The 19,045-nt window shown below is 31.6% G+C and overlaps 2 protein-coding genes across 5 annotated transcripts; one reads left to right on the top strand and one right to left on the bottom strand.

Annotated features, from left to right (window-relative positions):
• Positions 1-1,816: 1,816 nt before the first annotated feature.
• LOC137832484 (protein MALE DISCOVERER 2-like) lies at positions 1,817-7,513 on the top strand. Of its 4 annotated transcripts, none has more exons than XM_068640674.1 (13): positions 1,817-2,207; positions 2,429-2,869; positions 2,977-3,109; positions 3,269-3,340; positions 4,141-4,284; positions 4,782-4,886; positions 4,985-5,046; positions 5,135-5,566; positions 5,948-6,141; positions 6,258-6,390; positions 6,486-6,643; positions 6,741-6,920; positions 7,029-7,513. In XM_068640674.1, exons 2-13 carry the CDS (start codon positions 2,770-2,772, stop codon positions 7,287-7,289), a joined length of 1,974 nt encoding a protein of 657 aa, XP_068496775.1. In that variant the 5' UTR covers positions 1,817-2,207; positions 2,429-2,769; the 3' UTR covers positions 7,290-7,513. The 4 variants fall into 4 exon arrangements, with proteins under 4 accessions (XP_068496775.1, XP_068496774.1, XP_068496777.1 ...); XM_068640673.1 differs by having other exon boundaries at positions 1,882-2,207; positions 2,426-2,869; XM_068640676.1 differs by lacking the exon at positions 4,141-4,284 and having other exon boundaries at positions 1,910-2,207.
• Positions 7,514-11,022: 3,509 nt separating this feature from the next.
• Positions 11,023-12,086, bottom strand: LOC137832482 (protein DOG1-like 4). Its single transcript, XM_068640672.1, has one exon. It carries the CDS (start codon positions 12,009-12,011, stop codon positions 11,277-11,279), a length of 735 nt encoding a protein of 244 aa, XP_068496773.1. The 5' UTR covers positions 12,012-12,086; the 3' UTR covers positions 11,023-11,276.
• Between the last annotated feature and the right edge of the window lie 6,959 nt (positions 12,087-19,045).

Genomic DNA, 19,045 nt, shown 5'->3' with positions numbered 1-19,045 from the left:
TCTAGTTTTGAAATATATAGTAAGAAATTCAGTTTCAAGTAATCACTTTTGAAAATGGTGGTGAATTCATTTTTATACAGTAAGAAAATAATTTTGATATAATATCCCATTTTTAAAATTCAGATTTAAAGAAAACCTGATTCAAACCTTGTTTTCCATTTGAAGGCTATTTCATGGTACAAATTGGTGAGGGATCCTCCATTATTTTTAATTTCTTAAATTCTCAAATAATTAGTGCGCCTATTTATTTAGGTTACTTTATTATTTTTTAAATGTTTTCAAACTTTTTTAATGAATTACTTGTAAAAGAAAATATCCCAATAATGATAAGAAAGACTGGCATTAGATTCTTATCACTTACAGTAGTATCCAAAATGGTTTTTGGCAGTCTTTTAGATTTTGGTTCATGAACTGAACATGTTTGGTGATTTTGTAAGGCAGGTTCATGAACACACAAAAAATAAGCCAATCACTATGTACTGGACGCAATAATGAACGAGGATACAAAAATACCACTAACCAATCTCACTGTTACTTTATCTTTTGTTCTGCAAGTAACCAACCTCTTCACATTTTTTTAAGAGATCAAATCATAGACCATAAATTTAAATGTAATTTAACTCTACAGAACTAATTGTAACATAAGTTTAGGTTTAGGTAGAATAAACCGTGTTACATGTATTAAACTGATAGAAATTTTTAGATTTATTGTGTTTTTAATGATGATTATTATATCAATATCAATACATTTTGTAAGAAGGTTGATTATTACTAATTAAATTGTATAAATTAAATATGTGTAGGTCATGCATTATATATATAATAAATATAATGCTGGTTTTTATTGATCTCTTACCCATACATCTTCGAAAATGGTTTAAAAATTACTAATTTTTTTAGATAATAAACTATCTAATTAATTATTGATTAATATAATTATTATACTCTGTATCTTAAACTTACTAAAACTTCTAAATTCACGTATAGTTAAATATTATGAATGAATAATCAATTATTTCGACATGTGTAATTTTTTAAAAGGGAAAATAATTAATTATTAGTGGATAATTAAATTATTATATATTTAATTATTATACTTATTATAATTATTTAATCAATTATTTCTACTTTGAAAATTCTATAAAATTGATTTTTGAAAATATATCACACATCACTCTTGTAAAATCAAATTTTACCCATTCAACATAACATCAATAAAAAAAAAATACTTAACATGTATATCAATAAATCTAAACTTTGCACCACGTATATCAATAACATCTAAACTTATATTAATAAATATAATTTTACATAAAAATAAAAACTTTATAATTTTTTTTTTTACTTTAGCTCAAACTTTAATTTTTTTAATTATATTATATATTTTGAAAATTAAAATGATTATGTTAGAGGGGTTACACGTCTTCAAAACCAATTTAATTATGTTAGAAGATTAGACTTTGTCATGTAGGAGTATTTTGCATATATGTTGACAATTAGCCACAAGTAACACATTTATGCAATACAAACAAAAGCATAACCAAGTATCACATGCATACATTATTATATTCTAACAAAAAAAAGTTGGAAGTTGAGATTTCTTTTCATAAGTAATAGGTGTTGAGAGACCTCAACCTTCACCGACTTGCCTAGTAACAAAATAAAACCGTGTCCTATTTTATTGGATGTGGGAGCAACAGAACCTAAAGGTCCTCGAAGAGAATTTTAGTTAGAAACATCGAAATAATAACAATAATAATAATAATGTAATAAAAACAATAATAATTTGGAGAAAAAAAAAACAAGAAGAAAAATTGGGTGCAAGGTTGGTGGTGGGGATGATGAGAGAGAGAGACAAGAGGAGAAAGAGAGAAAAACTAAGAAACGAGACAGAAAAAAAGAAAACTCTGACATCGAGAGAAGAGAGAAAGAGAGAGAAAGGAAGAAAGTGTCTAAGAAGATGGTCGAAGAGAGGGTCCTCTGAGATCATCCGGAAAAGGCAGCAATAGAAGAACAATAAAAGAAAAAAAAGAGGAAAACAAAATAAGAAGTTCAAATTTTAATTTTGTTTTGAACTTTTGCTGCCTTTTTATCTGTGTCTCAATTTGCCCCTACCTATCACCCCCTTCTCAATCAACATTGTATTTCCTTCCTATGCACAACAAAATATCGCAAGAACGAGTGTTCCTTTTTGTCTCTTTTGCATGGTAATTCCCTTTCTCTTTCTCTGTTAATGCTTCATTAATCATTAATGGAACCTTTTTCTTATCTTTTATTGTTCATATCCACGCCAAAAAAGTTTGCTTGCTAGCACTATAATTCCTTTTTTTTTTATTGCCGCGACCTTTGTCGTTCTATTTACTTTAAACTTTTGAAATTCATTCATTCATTCTATTAATTTTCATATGGATGAAATTTCTTTCAGCAGCTCCACCAATTCTTGAGGATAATTGAGAGGAGATATTGAGTTAAGCCGATTATGTATTATGTGGAGAATAGACTTGTAACAAAGAGATAACATTACAAAAGAAATGAGAGATCCTGATCTGATATTCAGACACAAACCTTAATTTTTCATGACTACATTCTAACGTAAAATTTTCCCTAGTTAGTGAGTTTCTTCTGCTTCATCATCCCAAGCCTTTTTAGATCGAAGGTTTCTCTATATAAAATACCTGGCAATTGTGGATATTATATAATATAGCGTCCTGGCTACCGAGGAATATAGATACTGCCTTAATCAAATTTTGGCATCGGCTTCACCAAGAAATGGAACCAAGAAGGAACACATTTGGATTTTGTCTAAGAATTTGTATTTGCTTGATCTCAGTGTGGGGAATCCGAGATTGTTGGTCCGTTAATGATGAAGGTTTTTTCTTTAATTTGGTCTTTCATGTTTTCATTTTGTACAAAAGCGTGTTTTTCCCTGTCTCTTGATTCTGTTTTATTGGTTTTGTCGTGAATGGAAAATTTCAGGACTGGCTTTGTTAGCGTTCCAAGCGAGAATAACTTTTGATCCCTTTAATGCTTTGGTGAATTGGAATGCCAATGATAGTGACCCTTGCATGTGGTTCGGTGTTCATTGTGTAGATGGTAAAGTGCAAGTCTTGTAAGTTATTTCTTTCCATTTTTGTTATCATGCAATTTCTTTTTTTCACTTTTATCTCGCAAATATTCTATTGCTCCATGTTTAATAACAAATGAAAACTCTATTAACTGAATGTGCTGCATAATTTTGTGTTGAAATTTATGTTTTTCTATGTTATAGGGACTTAAAAGGGTTATTATTGGAAGGGACATTGGCTCCTGAGCTTGGCAAACTTAGTCACCTAAATTCTATGTAAGGGATCTTCACAATGCCTCGTGTATTTTTTTTTTTATCATAACTCTTGGTATTTCTTTCCCTTTTTCAGTAGCTGTCAAAATAAATCTTGTCATTTAAACTAAATTGTTACATTTGACTCTGTTACACTTTTGAAAAGATTAATATTCTTTATCACCGGAATCTATTTACATTAACTACCATTAATGTTAAAACTTGATTCTTTTTGCTGGTAAAAGACTATTTGATAATAGAAATTACCAATATTGTTAACAAGATGATGAAAGGGAGAGTTTTGCATGATCCACTGTTATAATCACCAAATATTTGATACTTGCTAGTGTTTACAGTGTTTAATCCTAATTTATTTTATTAAAGTGTTCGTTTCATTTTTTAAGTCCTTAATCATGATTTGTTTTCTTATTTCTTAATGTAAAATCTAGATGCCTTTTGTAGTGAAATAATTTTTCAGTAACGCATTGGGTTTGCGAAGATTGGTTGAAATTGTTTTGTATTTCTCCTCTTCAATCTTCTATATGTGATGTCATTTTTCAAACTTGCACATAGCATCATTTCTCTCATCAAACAAGCCAAAAATTAATTAAAAGGCAATAATTAAATCTTTTGAATTAGTTTATACAAAAACAAATGAAGCTCTACAAGGTTACTTTGTTTTTAATGGCATATGTTATTTGATTAGTTTAACTCCTTACACGATTTTACACCATATTGATGTTAATTACCTAATAAAATATATTTAACTTCATATTTTATTATCTTTCTGGAATGGATAAGCTTACTTTGTTCTTTTAAAATAGTGTATTATGCAAGAATAACTTTTCTGGTGCCATTCCCAAAGAACTTGGAGATTTACGCAAGCTAGAGTTATTAGATTTAAGGGAAAATAATTTGTCAGGAAACATCCCAGAAGAAATTGGCAGCATGTCATTATTAAAACACTTGTAAGTTAATTCTCTATTTTGTGTACATGTTTTATTAGGTTTATAGTATTCTTCAATAAAAATTTATTTTACCCTAGGTTGCTTTGTGACAATAAAATCGAAGGCGATGGTGATCCTCAAGATGGGGGGAAACTAAAATTTCCTTCGAAATCTCTACTTGTTGAAAGTTGTTCATCACCTGTGAGAACTATAATTTCCTGCATCAATAGGAAATTTGGACACTGTCAAGCATTTCTCCAAGTTTTTTTTTTCTAACCAAGTGGCCTTGGTAGTTTCATGACATGTTTTCCTTCCATCTGTACAATAATGTAGTGCGAAGTCAATGAGAGACAACAAGTGTTCTCTCTTTTAAATCTTGTCCTTCTTTAGAACCAAAATTTTCGACATTCTCGTTTCATTCAGTAGCAACAGTCCCAATAACTTAATTTTGTTTGTTAACAGATTTTGTAGATGGTTTTAATTTACAACTCTGTATGTTTTTTGTGGATGACATGCAGTGTGTGGCAACGGAACTTCAACCAATGGTACAAATCAGATTCATTGATTATTCTAACCAAAGCAACACTTACGAAATTTGCCAATAATGCCTTTGCTTGGCCACTGTACGTAGATAACTTTTGGCAACATCTTAACCTTAGTAAACACATCTTTTGTTTTTTTATCATGTTGGACTCACTAAATATTTTTCTTTTCTTTGTAGATTCAAGCTAGGGAAGAGTGCCTCTCATGACCATAAAAAGGATTATTGTGACATTCTGCCTAGTGAGTGGAGAACCTTCCAAATTTATGGCATCTTAAGAATTTGAAAATGCTCCTTATTGACATTCAAAATATGTCTCGAACAATGTAGGTTCTAATGTGCCAAAGATAGCCCGAAATGTACCAGAGTCTGTTTGTTCTGTACGTCGTAAGTTACTTCAGTCTAGTGGTAATAACCTTGCAGCTGCACCTTTCAGTGACAAACCAACAATAGAGTTTAGTTCTGCTCCAACCACCTTCAGTAGTGGAGCTTTTCCTGCTTTCCCAGATCCGCATTCTGATGCTCCTGATGATACTTCTGATGAAAATCAATCACACAATACTTTCGATGGAAATCAAACAAGTCAACATGTAAATAAAGGTGCTAATAGAAAAATGTGGAAGATTATAATTATTATTCTTCTTCTTGTGCTGGTCATTATTATCATAACTCTTATGTACATTTGGCGAAAACGAGCTGCAAGAGTAATAGGCCCCTGGAAGACAGGAATAAGTGGACAGTTGCAGAGAGCATTTATAACAGGTAAATAGTTTTTTTTTTTAATAAGGGAATACAAACGAAAATCTATAATATTGAACTAGAGGTTACTTAATTTAAACAAAGTATTACTCTTACTTGAATAATTAAGCTTCTTTTTCCTTTGTATATCAAGTGGTGTGGTTTCTTGCTGATCAATTTTTGAAGATGGTTGTGCTCCTGTTATGTATGCATCCATACGTATTCAATTTGTTCAAGCATAACCTTCATAATTTAAGAGTAGCAATTTGTATTATGTCATATGAATATGAAGTATTTTTCCATAAATAAAGTCTAATGACTTTCCATTTTCAATGTGCCAAGAAAATAAATTATTGTTAGCTTACTATGTTTGACAACATTGTAATATCTTCTCATGAAATGTAGGGGTCCCCAAGTTGAATAGAGCAGAGTTAGAGACAGCCTGTGAAGATTTTAGCAATATTGTTGTTAATAGTTATGAAGGGTGCACCATCTACAAAGGAACATTGTCCAGTGGAGTTGAGATTGCTGTAGTTTCTACTCTAATTACTTCTTCTAAAAATTGGTCAAAGAGCATGGAGAGGCAATACCGCAAAAAGGTTTTCTACTTCTAAGTGCATAAAAATAAATGGATTGCATTAACAATTCCATTGTAACGAGAGGAATTCAATTTTCATTTTTTTTTTTTTGCTATTTTTTTTCTTATGTGCTCCAGATTGATACTTTGTCTCGCATAAATCATAAGAACTTTATTAATCTTATTGGGTACTGCGAAGAAGAAGAACCATTCACTAGGATGTTGGTGTTTGAGTATGCTCCAAATGGAAACGTATATGAGCATTTACATGGTACAACTCTTTGTTTTAGTTTTTCAGAGAAAATTGGATTTATTTATGTTCTTACAACTAAAAGTTGTGTATGTTTTATGTCTTGTTATTTTTAGTTGATGAAATGGAACGTCTTGATTGGAGTGTAAGGATAAAAATTATCATGGGGATTGCGTATTGTCTTCAATACATGCACCATGACTTAAATCCACCTATGGCACAAGGCGAGCTTCTTTCAAGTATGATATGTTTAACAGATGATTTTGCTGCTAAGGTGCAAACAAATTATCTCCACTTGTTTTTGTTTTGTTTTGTTTTCATTATACTGTAACATCCAAGTAACACATTTCTCCATTTCATTCTCCATTCAGGTTGCAGAAGTTACTTTTAGAAAAATTGTGTCGCCAGAGGAGTCAGTGTGTGATTCAAAGAAATCTGATGTGTTCGAAGATGATATTGAAACCAATGTTTATGACTTTGGAATGTTATTACTCGAAATCATCTCAGGAAAATTACCTTACTCGGAAAAACATGGCAACCTGGTGGACTGTGTAAGTTTGAAAGACACCTCGGAAATTAAAATGTCTCCTAACAGTTTAAAGTGTAACTTTGTTAATATTGTATGTAGTTTAACAAATAAATTATCATAAACATTTTAGGCTGCTAAGTACTTAAAGGACGAAACAAGCTTCAAAGACTTGGTCGATCCCTCCCTCCAATCTTTCAAGGAGAATGAACTTAATTGCATTTGTGAGGTGATCCAAGATTGTATCCAACCTGATCCAAAGTTAAGAGTAACAATGAGGGAAGCGACTTCCAAATTAAGAGAAGTGCTTGGTCTGTCACCTGAGCAAGCTGTTCCAAGACTTTCTCCACTCTGGTGGGCTGAATTGGAGATCTTGTCAGTGGAGGCGACTTAAGTTTCGTTTTACTCTCTTTTATGTGTTTTTAAGTCTCTCTTTTTAACCTCCATCACCTACCAGAGTGGGAAGTTATCATATCTACTCCCTTCATATCCTTCTTCTTCTTCTTTTGTAAGTCTTCATCATTAATACCTTAGATATTCATGTTCAAAGGAAACTGTATTATATATCTTGTTTTGCAAAAAAAGGTATAATAGATTCTATTTTTGTTGAAGGAGTTAGTTTCAGGTGTACAAATTCTAACATCACTGGTCCCCAATGAACATGCAAGTTTATGTATTAATGTTTATTCAGAAAGGAGAATTATTTCTTACACGTATCTTGTGATAATTACAATATAGGAACAAAGGAAATTTTGTGATAATAAAGGGATAGATGAAAATTATAATGTGAAAAGGCCAAAATTAATACAAATAAATCGTGCAAGATAACTATTAAAAATCACCCGAAAAGGTCAAATTTGTTGATGAAAACACCTGAAAATAGAAATAAAGAACAAGCTAATAATGAATTATAATTAAAAACTTCAAGAGTTTACTTAGAAAACGTTATGGAATCGTTCTTTAATTATCAATGATATACTTTTCAGTATTATATAAAGACGCGCGCGCGTGTATATATATTTAGTACATATTAAATAAATTTACAGTCAAAATATAATTTGGAAAAAAGTATTTGCTTTTACTTTTTTTAATCTACACTATGTATAAATGAATAAATAAAAGAAAAAAAAGTGTTTCCTTCTTTTCCTTTGGTTGAAATTTGGTTTTTGTACTTTATATTGGTGAATTAGTTAATTATGATTTTTGTGTCTGAAATTGGGAGCAATTTATTTTAACTCTTTAATTATTAAAAAAAATAATTTAAATTTAATAAATACATTTTATTTTTCAAAATATTAAAAAGAGGGACTAAAATGTTATTTTAAAATTATTTTTAATGTTAGTTGAAGATAATTTATAACAACAATTTTAAAATTTTCTTTTGATTAAGTTGCTAAAAGTTAAATAGTTAGATGATATGATGATTATTGAAATCATCATTAATTTTCTGATATATGAACAATTGTGAGAGGATATGTGATCGTCTTAATAATTCTTAGAGGATATATAACCGTTATCATTTAAGCATATGACAACGCATTAATTATTTATATAACTATTATTAAAGTGGTTATGACAACAATAATTATATAAGAACTGTCTTTAAAAATACTTCATTCATACCTTAAATTAATTAAAAAAATTATTACTTTCATCCTCACAACTTCAAAAAATTTAAAATGTCATGTACTTGTTTTAAAATAAATATTTTAAAAAAATCATTAAAAAGATAACATAAATAATCATCACTAGAAAAAAGACATAAATAATTATATTTATACTATAGTCGATGCTTGAGGTAATAAATTTAGAGTATTCTTATATTATATCTAAGAACTCTTGAACAATACTTAAAAAAATGATTTTTCATTCTGTATCCAATAAATAAGTATTGGATGTAAAACAATAGAATTGGACAAAACGTTTAAGGTAAAACTTAGAAGATTTATCTATACATTAAACTTGATTTTTGTCCTATGCACATCATTTCAAAAAAGACAAAGACTGAACGACCAATTATGTCCAATGTATGGATCAACAGTGTCTAAAAATCCTTTTCTCTTACATCCAAAATGCTTTTACAGAGGCTATAAAAAAGATTTTATCATATAGTAAATATGACATATTTGATATGTTTTATTTTTAAATATCTATATTTTGCTGCTTATCTTTTTATGATTAAAGCAAACTATATAGCATATTAGTTTAAAGTTAGATTACTATAAGAATATATTTTATAAAAGTTTTGAACATATTAATAGTTAAAAAAAGAATGAGAGAGCCTTTTGCACAAGCAGTGTTAAATGAAGTAAAAAAAGTTCTGTGTTGACAAAACATACCTCAAAATAAAAGAAAATTTATCTCATCCCTAACAGACTTCCAATGCATCCACAACAACTACCAACTTATTAATAAACAATGTTGAAGAGAAAATTTGTGTGAATAGAAAATCATTTCAAGCAAATGTATCCCAAGCGTTCAATCTTTGTTAAAATAAAGTGATTTTAATATTGTACTATATTTTTAAGTTATAATTTATATCACATATTCTTGTTTCAAAAAAAGAGTCAAAAGTGAATTTAGGAAAAAAATATATTATATTTTTAGATAGAGATTAAGATTTAATAAAAAATGAAAAATAAAATATTTATAAGTCAAAAGTGACTTATAAAATATTTGTTTATAATAATTTGATTGAGTAGTGAAACCTTCATGAGATTGAAAGAAGATAATTGATATTTTGTTTAGTTAGGGATGTGGAAAGTAGAAAATTGATTTGTAGTAGTAATCCACGTAAGATTAGTGGTCTAATTATCACATCTTTCAGTAATGAAAATGAGGTGATTTGATTTAATGAAAAAATAGTAATTTTAAAAAAAAATTGTTAGCATGGTGATTAAATGAATGAATATTAGTACGTTGTTTTTCTAGTATAATTCAAAATTGCTTTAAGATGTATTTTTTAAAATAACAATTTTTTGTTAGAAAATAGTAAATAAAAATAAATTATTTCTTAAAATATTATTTATTATTTTCAATAATAATTATATTATTTTGAAAACCTAATAATTAAAACTATTTTTAAAACAAAATATTTGATATAAAAGTAAATTAATAATTTATTAAAAAAATTCACAAAATCTACACATTTCTCTTTATTTTACACTCAAATTTTTACTTCAAAATTTTTCTTGCAAATTATCATAAATCATCTCAATCAAATACATGTCATCACAAATCATCTCAAAGCAATAAATCCTTACAAATAACTACAAATTTATCCATACCAAACAGTGCATAAATTTCATGATATATTAATGTTTTGTAATAGATACATCTTACAAGACTATGCTTAAACTTATCATTTGGGGTGAAAGTAAAAGGATTGAGAAAGGTGGAAAAAAGCGTCTAAATCTTCTACCAAAGTGAGGATGGACAAGGTAAGAGCAATTGCAAAAAGATCGAGAAAAGAGAAAACAAAAATCTCAATCTTCTACTTGAAAAATAACATATATTTGCCATACTCTTCCTCGGCCCTCAAATAACCCTTTGTTTCCAAACGCTGTTGTGTAATAAAAGGTTCAATGACATCAAATGGAGACGTCACTTTCTCGGGAAACTCTTTTCAAGTCACTTTCTCGCGTGAAGGCAGCATGACAGGGACTTTTAGTGTAGAAACTGAAGAACACCTGGTTCTGTTCTGTCATGTTTCAGAATGTTTATGTTTGCGTAGGCGTGGCCCCTCAATCACGCACCACCTTGCACCGCGGCTCAAGCGTTTCCGTTTGTTGTGCTCATGCACCCATCAACATTTCACAACACAAACCAATGTATTAAAAAAATGCCTCTGCCACTCTCTCTCTTGAACTCCTCCCTCATGTCTATGCACCCTCTTCAGCACTACCACCCTATGTATCACTACACTACCTTGTGACATTTGAGCAGCTGTTGTGCTGCTGTTGACTTTCCCTTTTGGTACCACATTCTTCAAGAGGCACAGTCCATTATGAGTTCTCTAAGGATGTCTTTCTTCTAAGATTCTGTTTTCTTAATTATAAAAATGAAAAGAAAAAAAAAACTCATTAACAACTATCATTCCTGCTTTTTAGAAAAGAAATAATATCATGATATATATATATATATATTCATCAACCATTTCTTTTCCTTTTTGTTACAACATTGAAAGAAACATTGAAAGGAAGAACCTTGCTGCAAGTACAAGAGTACTAGCTAGCACAACGGCATAACCACAAAATAAACAACAACATTTTTTTTTGTCTTAATGATGACGAACTGAACAAACTTAACTAACTAGCCAACCCTAAAAGGAGATGCACACTTTATTCTTATTCTGGTTTTGGCTAGTTCGATGGATCACACCTCATTTCTCCTGATTCGCATTGAGTACGGTTCCAGCCATGTCCTTCTTCTTCTTCCCCCATTGATTGAATCGCAGCAGCGTAGTTATATTCGCAGCCAAGAAGTCCACACTCTGCATTGGAGTAAGCAAATCCAACACCCCTTTGAGTGTCTTGAGCCTCACGCAATCGGAAGCCTTCATGACCCTCTCCAGCCCTGCAAGAACCTCCTTCACTGCCACTTCGGCAACAGAATCCATCTCACTCCCAGCGCTCCTTGCACGGCTCGTGAGCTTGGACAACTGCACCATCCTGCGGTCCGCCATGGCCACCTGCTGCCTCTCCATCTCCCTCTCCACCTTCTCCTCCTCCATCTTTATCTTCATCTTCAGCTCCTCCATCTTCTTCTCCTGCTCCTCCGTCATCACCAAGACGTTCCCCTTCTTCAGATTCTCCACTTGCCTGAACACCGTGGAGGGCTTCCACCCGGTCATCCAAAGCTGAGCATTCTCCAAAGGGTTCAGCCAGGGCGGAGAAAAGAAAATCAGAACGTTATCATGTGCAATACCCCATTTGGTGGTGTAGTATTCCTTCAAATGGGATGTCACAGTGGACACCAAAGCTTGCAGCTCCTGCTCAGTCTTGACCACCTCAGTTCTCTGGCTGGAGACCTGGAGAAGCTGTTGGAGAATATCCTCAAGCTTCCCAGTCCAGTTCTCGTAGAACTCAGAGAATCTTACGACCACAGGGTTGGCCATTAGGAGCAGTGAAGAAAAGTGGGTAAGTGAGTGAGTTGAGTGAGTGAGGAAGTGAGGAGGTGTGTGTGTATGGAAGGGGGAGGGGGGGTTTATAAGGTGGGGGAGGTGGGGTGAGGTGACCAGATGGAGAAAGGAGAAGAGGACACGAAGGGAAACAGTGTGTGGAGGGGTAATTGGGTGCATGGCTTACGCGCAGCAATTGCCTACTAGTGGTTTCAAGGAGAGTTTGACGCTTTGCGAATAGGAAGAGGGAGAGGGAAGGGAAGGGTGTGGCGCAGCTTTCTGAGCTTCGGACCTTTGACTGTCTTGGAGAGGTGTTGTTAAAGCTTAGCACACCTGAAGAGTTAATGGACGTGTCCTTCTGGGAGGGAATTCAGATTCAACGTGGAAGCTGAAGCCTGATTGGGATGCCTCTCTCTCTCTTCAGATCAATCCACCGGCACTGTTGCATATGTTGGCCACATCCTTCACAACCCTTCTTACCCTACTCCTCTCTCTATTCAATCTTTTTTTCTTTTTTACCTACACCCTCTTCATAACAACTTCTTCTATGTACATGCTTCCATCATTTTTAACACATTTACTTCACCATTCATTAGGAGACCCTTAATGCTATATTTAGTGCTCTATAACATTTCCCACCATTCCATTTGTACTCATTTCAATTTGAATTCTATATTATAATATATAACTTAATAAAATTGAAATATAATACCTTCTATAAAGACATATTATTTTATAGGCATTAATTACTTAAATTAGATTTTATTAATTAGTTAATATCAATATTGGTATGTTGATTTTTCTAAATTGTTGGTGAAAAAATAAAAATATTATATATATATATATATATATATATATTCAAGTATCGTGTATTTATTTCTGAAATTAACTGATATTAGTCTATGGTGGTGGAAAAAAACTTTTGATGTTATCTTTGATTTTATAATAATTAACCTATTATTTATTTGTTGTCTAATTCATTTTATATATTTTTTTTATAAATTTTAGTCCTTTTTTTAATTATAATTGACTTACAAGAATTATAAATGAATAATTATCTTGTTTTTAATGATATTAACATCAAAAACTTGTTAACAAGATTTCTCAATCACACAATATTGTAAATAATAAATAATTATCATTTTCTTAAAATATTTAGATAATGTACCGTATTAATTGTAATTGATAATTAATTTGGATAAAATAATATTTTCATAAATTATGTTCATATTTTAGAAAATAAAACTGTAAAAAAATAAACAAAACTCTTTTTGAAATTTTATCAAACACATAAAATACAGAATATATTATAAATGATTTGATATGTTATGGTACGATTCGATTTAATCGAACCTCAGTCTCATCATGCATATATAGTTACTCAACTTCAATCCTGAATCTTTGATAAAAATAACTTAAATTTTCATATTAAGAGTTTATTCCTCCAATACTTAATAAACAAACTTCCTTGAAAAATTCTTCCTGACATCTAGAATCAGACAACAAGACAGAGAAAGTCTCTATGAATACTGGGAAAGATTCAAGAGGCTATGTACAAGTTATCCATACCATCAGATTAACGAACTTCTAATATAATACTTTTACGAGGATCTGATGGTTATTGATAGGCATATGATAGATGTTGCTGGTGGAGGAGCCCTGGTTGATAAGACATCAACTGCTGCAAGACAATTGATTAAGATCATGGCTTCTAATGATCAACAATTCAACACATGTAGTAACTCTACAACCAATTATGCAGTTGATCATGCTCATATGAAGGCACAGTTAGACAACCTTACATCCATGATGAAGCAGCTAACTATGCCTTAAACGACTGCAAAGGTATGTGGAATTTGTACAGCTAACCATGTCATTGATGCTTGTCCCAGTCTTTAAGAAGTTAAAGGAGGAAACAATGTTGAATGACCTCAAACTTACGCTGCAAACATCTTTAATAGTGGAAGACAGTGTATTGATTTTCCCAAACAAGGGGCAAAAAGAACAACAAAAGCTTAGAACAACAAACAACCCAACCGAAGGAGTAACTCTTATAAAAACTCACTTTATTGAAAACATACAAGCCTTAGTATCAATGCACCATTGAAACCATAACAACCATTCAACCATGATTTGTCCACCAATAAAAGTATAATTCGGGTTGGAGAAATCATTTGAATCTTAGATAGGATAACTCACAACAACAACCATCTCCACTATTGTATCAACAAAAGGTGGATCTTTTCTGAAGGATATAATGAAGCAAAATGATTGAACTTAACATGAAATTCCATTAGATAACCGATGAAAGAGTATAGAGAATTCATAACTTGAAAAATCATATTAGTCAGTTAGCCACTAGCGTGAATGAGATGAAATCAAAATGGTCTGATAAGCTTTCCTTCCAAACGACATCGATCCACAGAATTCCAGTGTCATCACTCTGAGAAGTGGTACTCAGCTACAAGCACTTGTGCAAAAACCCACCAAAGTAGGCGATCAGATGAGATTGTCTAACACCTCCAACATAACAACTTAAGTGAATGATGATGATCAAAGAAGGGCCAACACAAGCAATAATGACATGGACGCTCTTCCTAAACTGTCTCATAAAGTTGATGTACAGAGAGAAATTACCAGTCTTGACATACCATCTATTACTCTTCCTTTTCCACTAAGAGTTGTTAAGACAGGCAGAAAAATGGAAGAAGCTGACAAGGAGATTCTCAAGACATTCAGAAAGGTCGAGATGAACATTCATCTGCTAGACGCTATTAAACAGATTCCTAGATATATGCCAAATTTTTGAAGGATTTGTGCACACATAAAAGACGTCTTAAAAGGGAACGAAAAGGAAAACATGGGAAGAAATGTTTCTGCTCTCATTAAAAAACCTATGGCAACAATACCTGGAAAATGCATAATAGGTAGTAACCGATCTGAAAATGCGATTCTTGACTTGAGAACATCTATAAATGTTATGCATTTATCTGTGTTTACTTCTTTGTGTCTTGGTCCTCTTAAACCCACAGGCGTAATCATTCAACTCATCGCTAATTGAAGAACAATCCAACCTGCAAAACTCCTTAAAGACATCCTTATTTAAGTAAATAAACTTGTTTTTTCTGTAGATTTCTACATTTTGGACATGGTGGAGAAGATTCAAATTCTGGTGCAACAACCATCATCTTGAGTAGACCTTTCCTTAAGACAATCTGCACCAAGATTGATGTTCACGCAGGCATACTGACTATGGAGTTTGGTGACAGTTTAGTCCAATTCAATATCCTAGACACTATGAAACACCTGGTTGAAGATCACTTTGTGTATCATCTTTACATTTTGATGATATTATGGATGTTAATGTGTTGGATTTTCTAATTTTTGCAACTGATGCAGATGTTGTTGATATAGTGACATCAGAGGATATCAATTCTGATGAATTGCAGGTTGTTGAAGTTTCTCTCAGCACTAGACCATTACCATCCATCTTTCAACTGCCATCATTATTTGAGCGAACCACTTAAGGGGTGGTTCAACCCTTATACATACCTAAAAAATATGAAACAATTTCTCTGGTCTCCCAAACCAACAAATAGAGAGAGACAAACAAAACTACCACTACAAACCCGTACAACCCGTACACTTTCAAGACTAACCTGTACAAACTCAAAACTAAACCAAATACAATCTCTTTGCAACCACAACAAGGGGCAAAAAGAACAACAGAAGCTTAGAACAACAAACAACCCAACCGAAGGAGTAACTCTTATAAAAACTCACTTTATTGAAAACATACAAGCCTTAGGATCAATGCACCATTGAAACCATAACAACCATTCAACCATGATTTGTCCACCAATAAAAGTATAATTCGGGTTGGAGAAATCATTTGAATCTTAGATAGGATAACTCACAACAACAACCATCTCCACTATTGTATCAACAAAAGGTGGATCTTTTCTGAAGGATATAATGAAGCAAAATGATTGAACTTAACATGAAATTCCATTAGATAACCGATGAAAGAGTATAGAGAATTCATAACTTGAAAAATCATATTAGTCAGTTAGCCACTAACGTGAATGAGATGAAATCAAAATGGTCTGATAAGCTTTCCTTCCAAACGACATCGATCCACAGAATTCCAGTGTCATCACTCTGAGAAGTGGTACTCAGCTACAAGCACTTGTGCAAAAACCCACCAAAGTAGGCGATCAGATGAGATTGTCTAACACCTCCAACATAACAACTTAAGTGAATGATGATGATCAAAGAAGGGCCAACACAAGCAATAATGACATGGACGCTCCTCCTAAACTGTCTCATGAAGTTGATGTACAGGGAGAAATTACCAGTCTTGACATACCATCTATTGCTCTTCCTTTTCCACTAAGAGTTGTTAAGACAGACAGAAAAATGAAAGAAGCTGACAAGGAGATTCTCAAGACATTCAGAAAGGTCGAGATGAACATTCCTCTGCTAGACGCTATTAAACAGATTCCTAGATATATGCCAAATTTTTGAAGGATTTGTGCACACATAAAAGACGTCTTAAAAGGGAACGAAAAGGTAAACATGGGAAGGAATGTTTCTGCTCTCATTAAAAAACCTATGGCAACAATACCTGGAAAATACATAATAGGTAGTAACCGATCTGAAAATGCGATTCTTGACTTGAGAACATCTATAAATGTTATGCATTTATCTGTGTTTACTTCTTTGTGTCTTGGTCCTCTTAAACTCACAGGCGTAATCATTCAACTCGCTAATTGAAGAACAATCCAACCTGCAAAACTCCTTAAAGACATCCTTATTTAAGTAAATAAACTTGTTTTTTCTGTAGATTTCTACATTTTGGACCTGGTGGAGAAGATTCAAATTCTGGTGCAACAACCATCATCTTGAGTAGACCTTTCCTTAAGACAATCTGCACCAAGATTGATGTTCACGCAGGCATACTGACTATGGAGTTTGGAGACAGTTTAGTCCAATTCAATATCCTAGACACTATGAAACACCTGGTTGTAGATCACTTTGTGTTTCATCTTCACATTTTGATGATATTATGGATGCTAATGTGTTGGATTTTCTAGGTTTTGCAACTGATGCAGATGTTGTTGATATAGTGACATCAGACGATATCAATCCTGATGAATTGCAGGTTGTTGAAGTTTTTCTCAGCATTAGACCATTACCGTCCATCATCCAACCGCCATCATTATTTGAGCGGACCACTTAAAGGGTGGTTCAACCCTTATACATACCTAAAAAATATGAAACAATTTCTTTGGTCTCCCAAACCAACAAATAGAGAGACAAACAAATCTACCACTACAAACCCGTACAACCCGTACACTTTCAAGACTAATCCGTACAAATTCAAAACTAACCCGTACAAATTCAAATATAACCCGTACAAACTCAAAACCAAACCAAATACAATTTCTTTACAACCACAACAAGGGGCAAAAAGAACAACAGAAGCTTAGAACAACAAAGCAACCCAACCGAAGGAGTAACTCTTATAAAAGCTCACTTAAGTATGCCAATTTGAAAAATGGTGGGCAACTTCCAGTGATTATTTTCACTGCTTTATATGATGAACAATAGCAGAAACGGTTATAGGTAATTTAGTTGGACGTTAGCAGATATTTCAGGTATCAACCCTTCTATTTGTATGCATATAATTCTACTAGAAAAAGGGACAAAACCGCTGAGACAGCCCAGCAGAGACTTAATTTCCAAATTCTTTAAAAATGTTACTAACAAAGTTTATAAAAAAACTAATGAATAATATGATATTAAGAGATCATGACCTTCTTGAATATAAGAGATTTGGATATTTGATTCTTAAAAGATTGGGAAATTAATAAAAAAATCATTAATTTTAAATAGTTCTTAAGCAAAATGAAACAATAATAAGAATATTGAAAAGAAAGACTTTTTAATAATAATAATAATTATTATTATTATTATTATTATTATATATATATAATTTTCAAAACTTTACATTCTTATAAAAAAATTCTTTTCTTTCCTTCCCCTCTTTTTACTACTATTACCTTCTAAAATATATAATAATATATAAGGACATAATTATTTATTATTCATGTCAATATTCATAATTTTTAATTATTCATACTTAAATCAAATTTGTGTTCATACTTTGTAGGGATATAATTATCTACTTTTATTGTCAATATTAATAATTGTTAATTATTCTTATTTTTTTGGGTACTTGGGATTTGTACACAACCTTTTTAAGAGAATTTCAAAGAGTTTTTTTTTTAACTATTTAACCTAAGTAATAAATTATACACAGCTTCATGTAATTTTATAGTGTACAATTTTGTTCTTTATACATATCATTCTATTAATGTATTTGTAGGAATGATATTTAGTTTTTTTTAAATTATTATTAATATCGTACATAAATAAATAATTAATATTATAGTCACTTACGCATCTAATTTTATAATGTGCATTTTTGTTCTTTATACATATCATTCAATTATTAACAAAAATAATATTAATGTATTTGTAGGAATGATATTTAGTTTGTTTTTAAATTATTATTAATATCTTACATAGACTAATAATTAATATTAGTCACTTATATATATATATATATATTGTATTTTCTGTTATTAGATAGGTGAAATATGAATAACAAACCAAAATTACTTAATTTTAAAGATATAAAAAAATATATGCCGGAAGAAACTAAATGAAGGAGGTGAATGTTCCCTCATTGGTAGAATGAGGAGGTGAGAAAACTTAGGGCTTGTATTTCAACTCCTGCTCTGTGCTCATAGTAATGAGATGGTGGTATCTCTGATTTGAAATGTTACCAGAGAATCTGAACATTATGCTTGGGTGTGTAGTTTGTTTGATTGTGTGACTAGTTTTAAATTTTCACTGTCGGACTCTTTAATTTTTGTTGGGTTAAAAAGTAATTTTACTTGACCAGTTTAATTTTTTTTTTTTTAATATCCATTCTTAAAAGTGAGTGGTTATGATAATGGTTA

The sequence above is a fragment of the Phaseolus vulgaris genome, chromosome 6 (genome assembly GCF_000499845.2).
Source record: "Phaseolus vulgaris cultivar G19833 chromosome 6, P. vulgaris v2.0, whole genome shotgun sequence".
Lineage (NCBI taxonomy): Eukaryota > Viridiplantae > Streptophyta > Magnoliopsida > Fabales > Fabaceae > Phaseolus > Phaseolus vulgaris.
Note: the sequence above shows the minus strand (reverse complement) of the source record. Positions and strands in the feature narration are given on the sequence as shown.

What these genes read in the sequence shown, in the direction of transcription:
- LOC137832482 (XM_068640672.1), bottom strand. Translation starts at nt 12,011, where the DNA reads ATGGCCAACCCTGTGGTCGTAAGATTCTCTGAGTTCTACGAGAACTGG.
- LOC137832484 (XM_068640674.1), top strand. Translation starts at nt 2,770, where the DNA reads ATGGAACCAAGAAGGAACACATTTGGATTTTGTCTAAGAATTTGTATT. An exon ending in TTATTGTGACATTCTGCCTA is followed by an intron (nt 5,047 to 5,134) that starts GTGAGTGGAGAA and finishes CGAACAATGTAG; the next exon opens with GTTCTAATGTGCCAAAGATA. An exon ending in GCAGAGAGCATTTATAACAG is followed by an intron (nt 5,567 to 5,947) that starts GTAAATAGTTTT and finishes CATGAAATGTAG; the next exon opens with GGGTCCCCAAGTTGAATAGA.